The sequence below is a fragment of the Schistocerca americana genome, chromosome 3 (genome assembly GCF_021461395.2).
Source record: "Schistocerca americana isolate TAMUIC-IGC-003095 chromosome 3, iqSchAmer2.1, whole genome shotgun sequence".
Lineage (NCBI taxonomy): Eukaryota > Metazoa > Arthropoda > Insecta > Orthoptera > Acrididae > Schistocerca > Schistocerca americana.
Window position 1 is genome coordinate 457,641,938 of NC_060121.1, and position 12,612 is coordinate 457,654,549.

The 12,612-nt window shown below is 44.0% G+C and overlaps 1 protein-coding gene across 3 annotated transcripts in view; it reads right to left on the minus strand.

Annotated features, from left to right (window-relative positions):
* Window positions 1-3,588: 3,588 nt before the first annotated feature.
* LOC124607494 (cytochrome P450 4e3-like) overlaps window positions 3,589-12,612 on the minus strand; it is a 94,249-nt gene continuing 85,225 nt past the window's right edge. For all 3 annotated transcript variants that reach the window (XM_047139875.1, XM_047139876.1, XM_047139874.1), the window contains one exon: window positions 3,589-4,581. In XM_047139875.1, the coding sequence (XP_046995831.1) occupies window positions 4,138-4,581 (444 nt within the window). In that variant the 3' untranslated portion in view covers window positions 3,589-4,137. The remainder of the gene's footprint in view (window positions 4,582-12,612) is intronic.

Below are 12,612 nucleotides of genomic sequence, written 5' to 3' on the forward strand. Positions count from 1 at the left end.
ACCAGGCCAGTCCCCAGCGGCAGGGCTTTGATGCGGCCCAACAGCAGGCGAGGTTTCCGGCAGAACACAGTAAGACAAGCGCAATATCTCCCCAAAATGAATAACACTGGGAGACGCTGTTTCCCCTTCTGCCGTGTCGTCCTGGACTCATAAAAGTGTTGCAAGTGACATTTCCAGCAAGGGATGTACCTCCGCAAATTATCGACTAAATATGTTTTGGACGCGGGACAGAGATGCGGTATGTGTCCATTTAGACGCTGTCACCAAGGAGACTTCTGGAAAGTTTTCGGATGAGCAGTGACTCCCACAGGCGACCGCAATTGGTCAGATCGATGTGACGTAAGCAGTGTTCCCCGCGCACTCACCGTTGAACAAAAGTAGCGTTCATACGTTAAAAACTTGTTGCAATGTTTCGGTTGGACAGCCGGAGCAGCGGGGCAGCTAGCTGCACTAGATTTTGGTAGAAATGAGACACTCGCGTTCAAGCGTGTGCCCGATTATGGCGCAGTACTCAGTAGCGGGTGATGTGGAGTAATTGCGGAACAGTTTTGCACTTACCAGGATCTCGGGACGATTTCTCGGAATTGTGTCATGTACGCTGGCCGCTATGGTTGCAGCGACATCACACCTGGTCGGCCTAACAGCCCGACAAGAACTGTAGGGTGGGGACCTTGTAGTGGAGCTGAAGAGCATAATACGTAACACACGCCACTCCGGGTGCAGCACTATCAGCCTTGTAGTATATAGAAGTTAAACGGGTGGCCATTGACCCACTGAGAATCGCAGCACATTCTCTCATTCTTTCTGTGATTAGGTACTGATGGAAACAATATGACCCAGAATCCTTTGATTTCGTTCAGTTAAAGAGCAGTGCCAATCTGCATTGCTCGTTTTTATTGTTGTACAATCGTGTTACAATCCTTTCTCTTCACGAAGATATTAATCTGTCCACACTCAAGAGGCATCACCTCGTTAATACAATTTACGACTCTTGTAAATCATCTGTTGATATAAATCTGATTATCTTTCCTGGTATTTCAGACTACATACACTAAAGCGCCAAAGAAACTGGTATACTTGCCTAATATCGTCTGGGTCCACGCGAGCATGCAGAAGTGCAGCAACACCACATGGCATTGACTCGACAAACGTCTGAAGGGTGCTGGAATGAACTAACACCGTGAGTGCAGGGCTGCCCATAAATCCGCAAGAGTACGATGGGGTGGAGACCTCTTCTGAACAGCACTTTGCGAGGCACCCCAGATGTTCTCAATAATGTTCGAGTTTGGGGAGTTTGGTAGCCAGCGGAAGTTATTAAACTCAGAAAAGTGTTCCTTGAGTCACTTTGTAGCAATTCTGGTCGAATGAGATATCTCATTGTCGTGCTGGAATTGTCCAAGTCATTAGAAATCCACAAGGGACATGCATGGATGCAGGTGATCCGACAGGATTCTTACGTACGTGTCACCATTCACCGTATCTAGAAGTATCAGGGGTCCCGTATCACTCCAACTGCACGCATTCCGCACCATTACAGAGCCTCTACCAGTTTGAACAGTCCCCTGCTGACATGCAGGGTCCATGTGTATTCATGAGGTTGTCTCCATACCCGTACACGTCCATCCGCTCGATAAAACTGAAACGAAACTCGTCCGACAAGGCTACACGTTTCCAGTCAACAGTCGAATGTCGCTGCTGACGGGCCCAAGCGAGGCGTAAAGCTTTGTGTCGTGCAGTCGTAAAGGGTGCATGAGTAGGTCTTCAGCTCCGAAAACCCATATCGATGATGTTTCGTTGAATGATTTGCACGCTGACTCTTGTTGATGGGCCAGCATTGAAATCTGCACTTCTGTTTCGTTGAACGATTCTCTTCAGTAGTCGTTGGTCTCGTTCTTGCAGGATCTTTTTCCGATGTCGGGGATCTGATGTTTTGCCAGATTCCTGATATTCACGGCACACTCGTGAAATGGTCGCACGGGGAAATCCTTACTTGATCGCCATCTCGGAGATGTTGAGCCCATCGCTCGTGCGCCGATTATAACACCTCGTTCAAACTCACTGCCATTGTAGCAGTAGTAACCGGTCTAACAACTGCGCCGCACGCATTTGTCTTTCATAGGCGTTGCCCACCGCAGCGCCTTATTTTGCCTTTATACATACCTCTGTATTGAAATACGTATGCCTATATCAGTTTGATTGGCACTTCAGTGTATATTGACGCACCAAACCAATCCTGCGACCTAGTTAAAAATTTTTGTGGAGTTAACTTGATGTTAATAATTTACGTACATAACAACTTTCTATTAGGCAAGCGACCTCACCCAGTCCGATTCTTCAACAGAGGCCTGGATTGCATAGTCAGATGTCAATAAGCGCACAAGAATCGCATTGGAGGAATTATAATAGAATTCCGAGTTTAGTAAATAGTTCATTTCCTTATCGCCTCAAGATAGCAAAGGAGAGCTAGGAGGTCGCTTTCCAATTTGCACATCTTATTCGTTACCTCACTGTGATGGTGTTTCCATTGCAAAACATGTGTGCAGACTTTGGAACATTCAGACTTATTGGCAGAAATCGAAATTGAAATTAGTTATATTTAGATTAAAGTTCAGTCTTGATCACGTTATGTCTGTTTTAATGAGTAACCGGTTTCGGTTTTTTCTATTAAACCATCATCAGACCCATTGGCTCCCTTGGGTTGGTAGGTGGAGCTCTCCTTGCTGCTGTGCAGTCAACTGATGTCAGTTGACTGCACAGCAGCAAGGAGAGCTCCACCTACCAACCCAAGGAAGCCAATGGGTCTGATGATGGTTTAATAGAAAAAACCGAAACCGGTTACTCATTAAAACAGACATAACGCGATCAAGACTGAACTTTAATCTAAATATAACAATTAATTGATCACTGTAATCCAAAAACGTTTACCAAAATTGTGAAATTAGTTAGTTCAATTGATGTGTAACGAGGGCTACACTGGCTCGTAAAGCATCTCAGCTTTGAGTTCGTAAATTTGTAGCTATATAGCTCACACCATTGCCGAACGCCAGCATGACACGAGGCACAAACACTTTAAGGGGAACTCCACATGAACTTGTTGCTGCCATCTGAAAAGCTGATTTTATGACTGTGATGCTATTCCAATGAAATTGTGCTTTAGAAATAAATTTATAGTGTTTGAAATTTTAGGTATTGTCTGTCATTACATACGCATGAACTTAAAAGTCAACTTATCCCCGACTAGAACCACATCTCAACCAGAACGTCTGTGTAAAATTTTGGTAGCCAGCAGAAGTTTTTAAACTCGGAAAAGTGTTCCTGGAGTCACTCTGTAGCAATTCTGGTCGAATGAGGTGAGATGCTAGTTGCCACCCCACTTAGACATAAGTATTATTGAACCCAATAATGAATGTTGGTACAGAAGTTTTAACTTCTGTTAGATGAATTTTAAAAATAATTAACCATTTAGTTTTTATCTTTTGTAGACTGATTACGTGTAAGTAATGCCCTCATTCTTATGAGAAATATTCATAATTGTTGCTCTGAAGGTGACCATAGCGGAAGCTATATAGATGAAGAAATAGGCTCATATTAAGAGCTCTAAATGGCTTTATTCCTAAAGAAATTTACAATTTCGCAAGAGTGTACATAAATATTTTCAAATTACTATTGAATTTCCTTCTGGCGGTAGAAGCGAAACTTGCCAATGCCTAGCTCTCGCACAGTAGAGAGATAATAGCTTAAAAGAACAATTTTTTATTATATTATTGATTATACATATGATATTCAATGTTTATATATTATATGTGTTGTCACGTTCGTTCGAGACAACCAAATCCTAGCCAATGGTGCTCAAATTAGCCAATTCGTACTAGCTTTGCAGATTAGTGAATGGAATGATGTGTGGGACTTCAATAAATTGTAGAGTCAGTGCGAGTAAATAAGAGTATTAGTCATATTATAGATGGCTGTATGATTGTAAACATTGAAGCCAATAAGAAAACAATAAACAGGACGAAATCTTTATCACTATTTGCTGCTTCAGGAATACTGAATTATAATGGTTGATAATGAACTTAGGAGGACAGTGGATCGCAGTAACTGTGCTTCTCTTTTGCGGTTTCTTCTCCTTTCACTTTGTTAAGTACAATCCACTGTGACAGGAGCTGTCCGTGGGACGCATCTGATATTGATGCCGTGGACGGGTTTGCCAGTGATGAAGACTCCTATCTCCTCCAGCTCCTCCCTGGTGCTGCCGGGGATGATGCGAAACTGCCGCATCACCGTGGCGAGCACTGTCTTCATTACCAGCATGGCGAAGCGCGCTCCCACGCAGAGGCGCGAACCGGCGCCGAATGGCAGGTAGCTGTAAGGGGGCAGAGCATTGGTGCCGCCACCCTCCAGGAAGCGGCCAGGGTCGAACTTGTCGGGGTCCGGGTAGATCGCCGGCTGGCGGTGCAGCAGGTTCAGGAAGACGAAGACGACGCTGCCGCGAGGCGCCACGTACCGCCCGTCGCTCAGTGGGATGTCTTCCGACGCGAACACCGGTGCGACTGGTACAGCAGGGAACAACCGCAGTGACTCCTAAGGCAGAAACCAGGGAATCACATCGTCTGAATGTGAATAATGTGGGGATGTTTCGTGGTGGTAGAGGGATTACCCGTTGACATTAGCTTAACGTTTCTAGAATATTCTACAGCAATAATTCGATGAGGCTCCTTTCATGTAAATATATGCCCAGGAAACAATATTATATGTACACTGATTGGTTCGACGTGGGGATCTGTAATTCCTTTGTTGTCACCATAATCTCCTCTAAATACACTCCTGGAAATGGAAATAAGAACACCGTGAATTCATTGTCCCAGGAAGGGGAAACTTTATTGACACATTCCTGGGGTCAGATACATCACATGATCACACTGACAGAACCACAGGCACATAGACACAAGCAACAGAGCATGCACAATGTCGGCACTAGTACAGTGTATATCCACCTTTCTCAGCAATGCAGGCTGCTATTCTCCCATGGAGACGATCGTAGAGATGCTGGATGTAGTCCTGTGGAACGGCTTGCCATGCCATTTCCACCTGGCGCCTCAGTTGGACCAGCGTTCGTGCTGGACGTGCAGACCGCGTGAGACGACGCTTCATCCAGTCCCAAACATGCTCAATGGGGGACAGATCCGGAGATCTTGCTGGCCAGGGTAGTTGACTTACACCTTCTAGAGCACGTTGGGTGGCACGGGATACATGCGGACGTGCATTGTCCTGTTGGAACAGCAAGTTCCCTTGCCGGTCTAGGAATGGTAGAACGATGGGTTCGATGACGGTTTGGATGTACCGTGCACTATTCAGTGTCCCCTCGACGATCACCAGTGGTGTACAGCCAGTGTAGGAGATCGCTCCCCACACCATGATGCCGGGTGTTGGCCCTGTGTGCCTCGGTCGTATGCAGTCCTGATTGTGGCGCTCACCTGCACGGCGCCAAACACGCATACGACCATCATTGGCACCAAGGCAGAAGCGACTCTCATCGCTGAAGACGACACGTCTCCATTCGTCCCTCCATTCACGCCTGTCGCGACACCACTGGAGGCGGGCTGCACGATGTTGGGGCGTGAGCGGAAGACGGCCTAACGGTGTGCGGGACCGTAGCCCAGCTTCATGGAGACGGTTGCGAATGGTCCTCGCCGATACCCCAGGAGCAACAGTGTCCCTAATTTGCTGGGAAGTGGCGGTGCGGTCCCCTACGGCACTGCGTAGGATCCTACGGTCTTGGCGTGCATCCGTGCGTCGCTGCGGTCCGGTCCCAGGTCGACGGGCACGTGCACCTTCCGCCGACCACTGGCGACAACATCGATGTACTGTGGAGACCTCACGCCCCACGTGTTGAGCAATTCGGCGGTACGTCCACCCGGCCTCCCGCATGCCCACTATATGCCCTCGCTCAAAGTCCGTCAACTGCACATACGGTTCACGTCCACGCTGTCGCGGCATGCTACCAGTGTTAAAGACTGCGATGGAGCTCCGTATGCCACGGCAAACTGGCTGACACTGACGGCGGCGGTGCACAAATGCTGCGCAGCTAGCGCCATTCGACGGCCAACACCGCGGTTCCTGGTGTGTCCGCTGTGCCGTGCGTGTGATCATTGCTTGTACAGCCGTCTCGCAGTGTCCGGGGCAAGTATGGTGGGTCTGACACACCGGTGTCAATGTGTTCTTTTTTCCATTTCCAGAAGTGTACGTAGATTCCGAATTGAAAGACATGAGAACCCCCCTCCCTTGATATCACCTGCAGGTAGAATGTTAACAACGATCGAAAACGCAATAAACTTTACACACTTGACGGCAAAGAACACTCTTCTACTAGTTCAAGATCTCCCCATCCTCTTACGTAAGAGAAGGGACTGAAAAAAAAGATTAAATGTCAGTAAGTTTCTTCAATACAGGGTGCCATAGCCACACATTTATTGAAAGACTACCATTATTTGATTTCTTTTTAATTTTAGACAGCCAGTCCGCGCTCGCTTGCGCGCGATCGCCTCTGTCTCTCTCTCTCTCTCTCTCTGTGTGTGTGTGTGTGTGTGTGTGTGTGTGTGTGTGTGTTTGTGTATGTCCAGTTCTGCAAGGCAGCAGCCGCCTGTCTCTCATGTGGCTTGTCAACTTGTGAACTTTTGGGTGACAACTGCCTGCAGCCGGAGAGAAACAGTACAATAGCTACTAAAATAATTTGAAGCAATGTAAATATGACAAAGCGATCCTAATCTTTATTCAGCAGAAGTCTTCTCCTTCTCGTTCAATCACAGGAGACGAAATTGCAGTTCAGATCATCTGTTTGTTAGTTGGTTTTCATCCACTTGTGATTGTAATTTGGCTATTGTAGCGCACCAGACCACAAACGTTTAGGGAAAGGGGGAGTTCGGGAGGGGGGGGGGCTAAAGAAACACCAATCTCCATTGGAGGGAGGAGGACGTATGGAAGGGGATAACACAAGGCATAACTCAATAACATCTTGAGCCATTTCTACCAAATTTTGTGTGTACATATCTCATTTATTGTATGAATATTTGTATAAAAATACTCGGGGTAGAATACCTCTACCACCACCAGGGTTGGTGTGCTGGTGAGACGCAGTGATTTGTAAAAATTTCGATGAACCCCGATATTAGTACCGAATCCTTCGTTTTCGGAGACGCTACCTAGTTTCGATAAATTTGCACATCTACAAGTGGCGATGTGGGTCGAGTTGGTATGTACGAGAGAGTGACATGCACTGAACAGCTAGAACATAATGACATCTACCTAATAGACGGTATGTCAACCTTTGGCATGGGTAACAGCGGTGGAGCGTCGTGGCATGGAAGCAATAAAGCCTTGGTAAGTCGCTGGAGGGAGTTGGCACTACATCTGCACACACAAATCGCTGAACTCTCATATTCCGGGGAGGGAGGCAATGAGCTTTGACCCCAAATTCAATCACATCCCAGACGTGTTCGATAGGGTTAAAATCTGGCGATTTGGGGGATCACCACATCAACTGGTACTCGCTACTGTGTTCCTCGAACCACACTCTTGAGATTGTGACATGGCGCATTATCTTGCTGAAAAATGCCAGTGCAGTCAGAAAACATGATCGTTGTAAGGGGATGTACAGTCGTGCTCAAAAGTTACCGAACAACCTGAATTGCATTTCGCCTGATTCGCATGCAACCCGCATAACGCAGCTATCTAGCAGGTCCTCTAATCGCTCCTCGGTACAGTCGTTTGACTATTGAAAATGGTTCCAACACCACTAGAAAACACTGCTCAGTATCGCAATAACTCAAGATGTAAAGTAATACCACGAAGCTACAAATATCAGGGAACACCTTATCACAGATAAGACTGTCCTTAAGGCTTGTAAGCTCACATTTATTACAATAAATGACATACCTGAAATGTTACGACTCTCATTATTACGTCAGATAGGTATTGCACTTAGTGAGTTCGTCATATTCATGATTTCCTCTTCAAAGTAACATACCGTACTTATTACTCGTATTTAACACAAAATGACATTAAAAATTTAAGTTATTCACGGGTAGCTAGTTGAGAATTTGTATGACTTCGAATGACACGACGAACCATCTCGTTCTGCATATGGATTCAAACCCAGGTCATGTAGACTAAGCAAAGATTTCGTAACTGTCTAGGCATACAGAGAGTGATATATTTCGATTTTAGACAGTATCAGTTAGCAAATATCAACTTTAAATTACATAACTTAAACATTTTAACGGACGCAAATTCTTACCCAGCATCTATTGTCCCTGTTAACGAACTACGAGAGATGTTAAATATGGCTTCTTCACAAGTAACTTACTTGAAATGCCGTGAGGTAAAGCTTTTTGTTGGACAGGAATTCGAACCCGGAACCTAATCGGATTGTTATCGAAGCACTATCAACTGTGACATATCGGATTTTCTCGGCAGTAGCCAGATGTGTTAACTGAAATGACGAGACGAAACATTAATTTTTTTCTTCCCAGGACTGCAACCCAGCACCTATCGCTATTATCTTCTAGAGAAAACGAACGTTAAATATGGGTTTGTTACATAAACAGCGACATGTGAACGTATTTGAACTAGAAATAATATGACGAAGAGTTAAGTGCTGACTGGGAATTGAACCCCACACATGTCGTTGTTGACTACACACAAAGAGACGTCGGCTACCGAATTTTTCTCCACCAGCAGCTCGGAATAACATCGTTGAGGTTACAGTGATCTCGCAAATAGTTTTATCACTGGGAGTCAAAAACGTCAGATATCGTTAGTGCTGACAACGAATGAAAATACATTAAAAATCAAAATTATTATCCACCAGCAGGTAGGTGTTCTCATGCTAGAGCTTGATAATACAGAATGAAAACTTTAGTGCCGGGCCAGGATTGGAACTCCATCCATGTGCAATATGTGGAGATGTTGAGGAATATGCAGTTTTGAACAAACAACAAATTATAGTCGAGCTGTATTGTCACGAAGGGATCAAATTCCGCTTTAAGGGCGGTGTGAGTTGCATTCACAGTTCAGAACCAATTTTATCGACATACAGAAGCTCAAATAAAAGATGGAATAAGTGTCCTGTGATCCTACATAGCGTTTGTTTCGTCACTAGAAATAAATAACTAGTATAAGAAAGGTTACTGGTGATAGAGTTTCTACATGTCGCCACTCCTGACTTTATTGTGGTTCAACCTAACGTTTACTTGGTAGAGAAGGAATATCATGTTTAGTGTGAATTTCAGACCACAATGCCATTATACCTCCTTCACTTGGCGTACCCAGAAGAAAATAGAATCTGTCTGTCCCTATCAAAAATCATCAGCAGAAGTTGGAATCGAAGCCAGACCATAAGTATATGCACCTGTCATCCATCCAATAGACCACCAAATCCTCTTCTCTGTGACTCATTTTTCTATCATAACGCACACTGGATGAGAATTCTGAGACACAGGCTCCCTGTAGTGGTTTTCAGCATGTTAAGTACATTCATTTACTTTGTTGACCGAATCGCCATGAACTAGCAGCCTCAGCTACCCAGTGCATACATTCGACTCTATTTTGTAATCACTGAAATAAAATGATTTAATTGCCACCTACACAGAACTGTCAACAGTATAGGATGCAGAAATTTAAACAGGAAGTTTTCCTTTCCACTTGAGCTGCTCTATTGCGCTATCTGTTTGTTGAAAACATCATGCGTTGCAAAAGAAAAGCTGTAACTGTCTGTCTCTCAGAAGTCTAGATCCGGCCATATGCATTATCTCACAGCACTGTGCGATGCAGAAGTTCTGGAGGAATTGTTGTTGACTTCTATAGCTGCTGTAGCTACGTGTCCTTCAAACCAATCGGGAACAATTGTGACCTGGTGTCATGGCACATTATCATCCATAAAAGTGCCATCGTTGTTTGTGAACAAGAAATCTGTGGATGGCAGCAAATGGTCTCATTTAATTCAGCTGCCTTAGTCCTTTAACACCAAATTTCGGCGCTCTGTTCTAACGGATACGATCGTCGTACGTCCCACAACGATTTCTATGATGACGCCATGCAGCGTTGCTCGTCCGTTGGAACGACAACTCGATATAGAGGCCGCTGCTCTCGGTCGTTAAGTGAAGGTGGTCGGCCGCTGCGTTATCCGTGGGGAGAGGCAATGCCGAGAAATTGGTATTCTCGGCACACTCTTGACGCTATGGATCTGGAATATGGAATTCCCTAATGATTTCCGAAATAGAATGTTCCATGCATGTAGCTCACAGTCTAATTCCCGTTGCTTGACCATAATCACACCGGCAGCCTATTCACAGAAGTCACTGGAATAAAAATGACAGCTCTGTCAATGCACTGCCGCCATCTGTGTACGTGTGTATCACTATCCCATGACTTTTATTCACCCCCAGCGTATTGTTGCTTTAGATGATAATTATATCATTAATGATCTTTTATTATTAAGCTGTTATTCAGTTGTCTATTAATAAGGGACGTCAATCCTGATACGGGTTCCTGCTATTGAGAAAGAGAAAGCGGATGAGGGAAGGTGGACAGAAATGAGTTTCTTTCTTTTGGGCATAAGTGTTTCTGCTATGTTGTTCAGACAAGACCGTTGAGGTAGAAAAGAGATATGATGGGCTGTATATGCTGATAATTCCTTAGAGCAGACGAAGTATATTGAAATCTCTCCAACTGTCCTCACGTAGCTGAGATAACTATACCTAAGATGGTGAAACATGATCAGAAAACCGAATGTCACAGATTCATCGTACGGATTCGAACATCACCAGTTCTGAATTCCGTGAGCCTTACTGAGAAAGACATTGCAGGACAACGTTGCTGTTATCAACAATTGGAAGTACAACTTCTGTTTTTCAGGCCAAAATGGAATACCTTGTAGGATGTGGAGATCTGATGTCTTGTTCCACACTGTAACTGTGTGTTCAGCCCAGTATGGCTTTTCATGTATTACACTATACAACGCGATTTTTGATGTCTGCATAATTTTCACTGCACCACACGTACTTTTTTTGCTGGTGTCCCATCTACCGTTACTTTTTTTCCATCAGGTACAGTTTTTCCGTAAGTTAAGTGAACTAAGTTTTCATTTAAACCTAAGTTTCACAGAGAGAAATTTTATTGCAAGTAAGGGAAATTTTATGGTGGTAAGATTGAACAGTAGGCTGCACTTTTCATACCCATCAGACTCCTAGGCCGAAACATTAGTTCATTCTAGACGTACTATAGTGTTGTGAGGTGGTGAAATTTGTGCCGTTAAATGTATTTTTTCAGTTTCTTAGAAATGAGTTCTCACAAGATATTCTCTTACTTTTTTGGTACCTCCTTAACTGAAAAGCAAAAACTGAACATTAATAGTTTCGTGAAAAATTTCTACTAGCCATACTTTAGTGATCAAGACAACAGCTGAGCATCACACAAGATATGCCGTACATGTGTTGAGAGTCTGAGACCGTAGAATAATAGGAAGAGAAAGATCAATGCCTATTGCACTTCTCATGCTTTAGTGGTAGCCAGAAGATCATATATATGATGGCTATTTTTGCGTAGTTAACGTTGAAGACCGTAGTGCAAAAAGTAAGAAGGACATAAAATATTCTAACATTTTACGGCCTTACGACCAGTTACGCATAGGGAATCTCTCCCTACTTCAGTTCCATCTACCGTTCTCGAAGATTTGCAACAGGAGAGTAGCTCAGAAAATGAATCTGCTGATGGGGACGACTGCAATCCGGAAGAATATTCTACATCAGAATTATTTAGTCCAGACGAACTAAACGAATTAACTCTTGACTTCAGTTTGACAAAGATGCCACCGAATTTCTTGGGTCTCGGCTTAGGGTAAAACCATTTTCTACTGCTTGGAGTATCATCCTCTTGGTACAGGAACAGAGAAATCGAATTAATTATTTAAAGAAGAAAGTTGTGTGTTTTTTTGTGACTTTGAGGGTTTTGCTGAATTTCTCCAAAATCACTTTGATCCAAGTCAGCGGAGGTAGTTTATAGACGCGTGAAAACATAACCTACAATTGTACTTTTACATAATGGAAATTCGTTTGGCTGATTCCTTATTGTCCCTTGAATATACCTTAAGGAGATGTATTGAAATCTCAAAGCTGTGTTGAAATAGGTGAACTATAAAAATCTTCCTTGGACAATTGTGGGGATTGGGAAGAAGTTGGTACGCTGATTGGTCAACAGTCCATCTACACAGATATTCCGTGTTTCATTTGTGAGTGAAACAGCCGAGCCAAATACAAGCATAGAAAGACAGGTAACTGGTCCTAAACATAAAGCACCCTAACCTGATTCACAGAATATTATAAAAGAACCAATTGTTCAGCCAAGCAAGACGTTATTATTTGCTCTTCACGTGGATTGGTGAAACAGTCCACTAAAGCACTTCTTAAGGATGGCGACTGTTTCTTGTAGTTGGTAACAAGATTTCCAGAAGTACATTGTGAGGAAGTTAAAGACGGGATCATTAAACAAAGATACTTTGTTTGAAAGTACGATAAATCCAGTGAAGAAAAGGGCTTGAGTTTCATTTAAAGAAAAAGT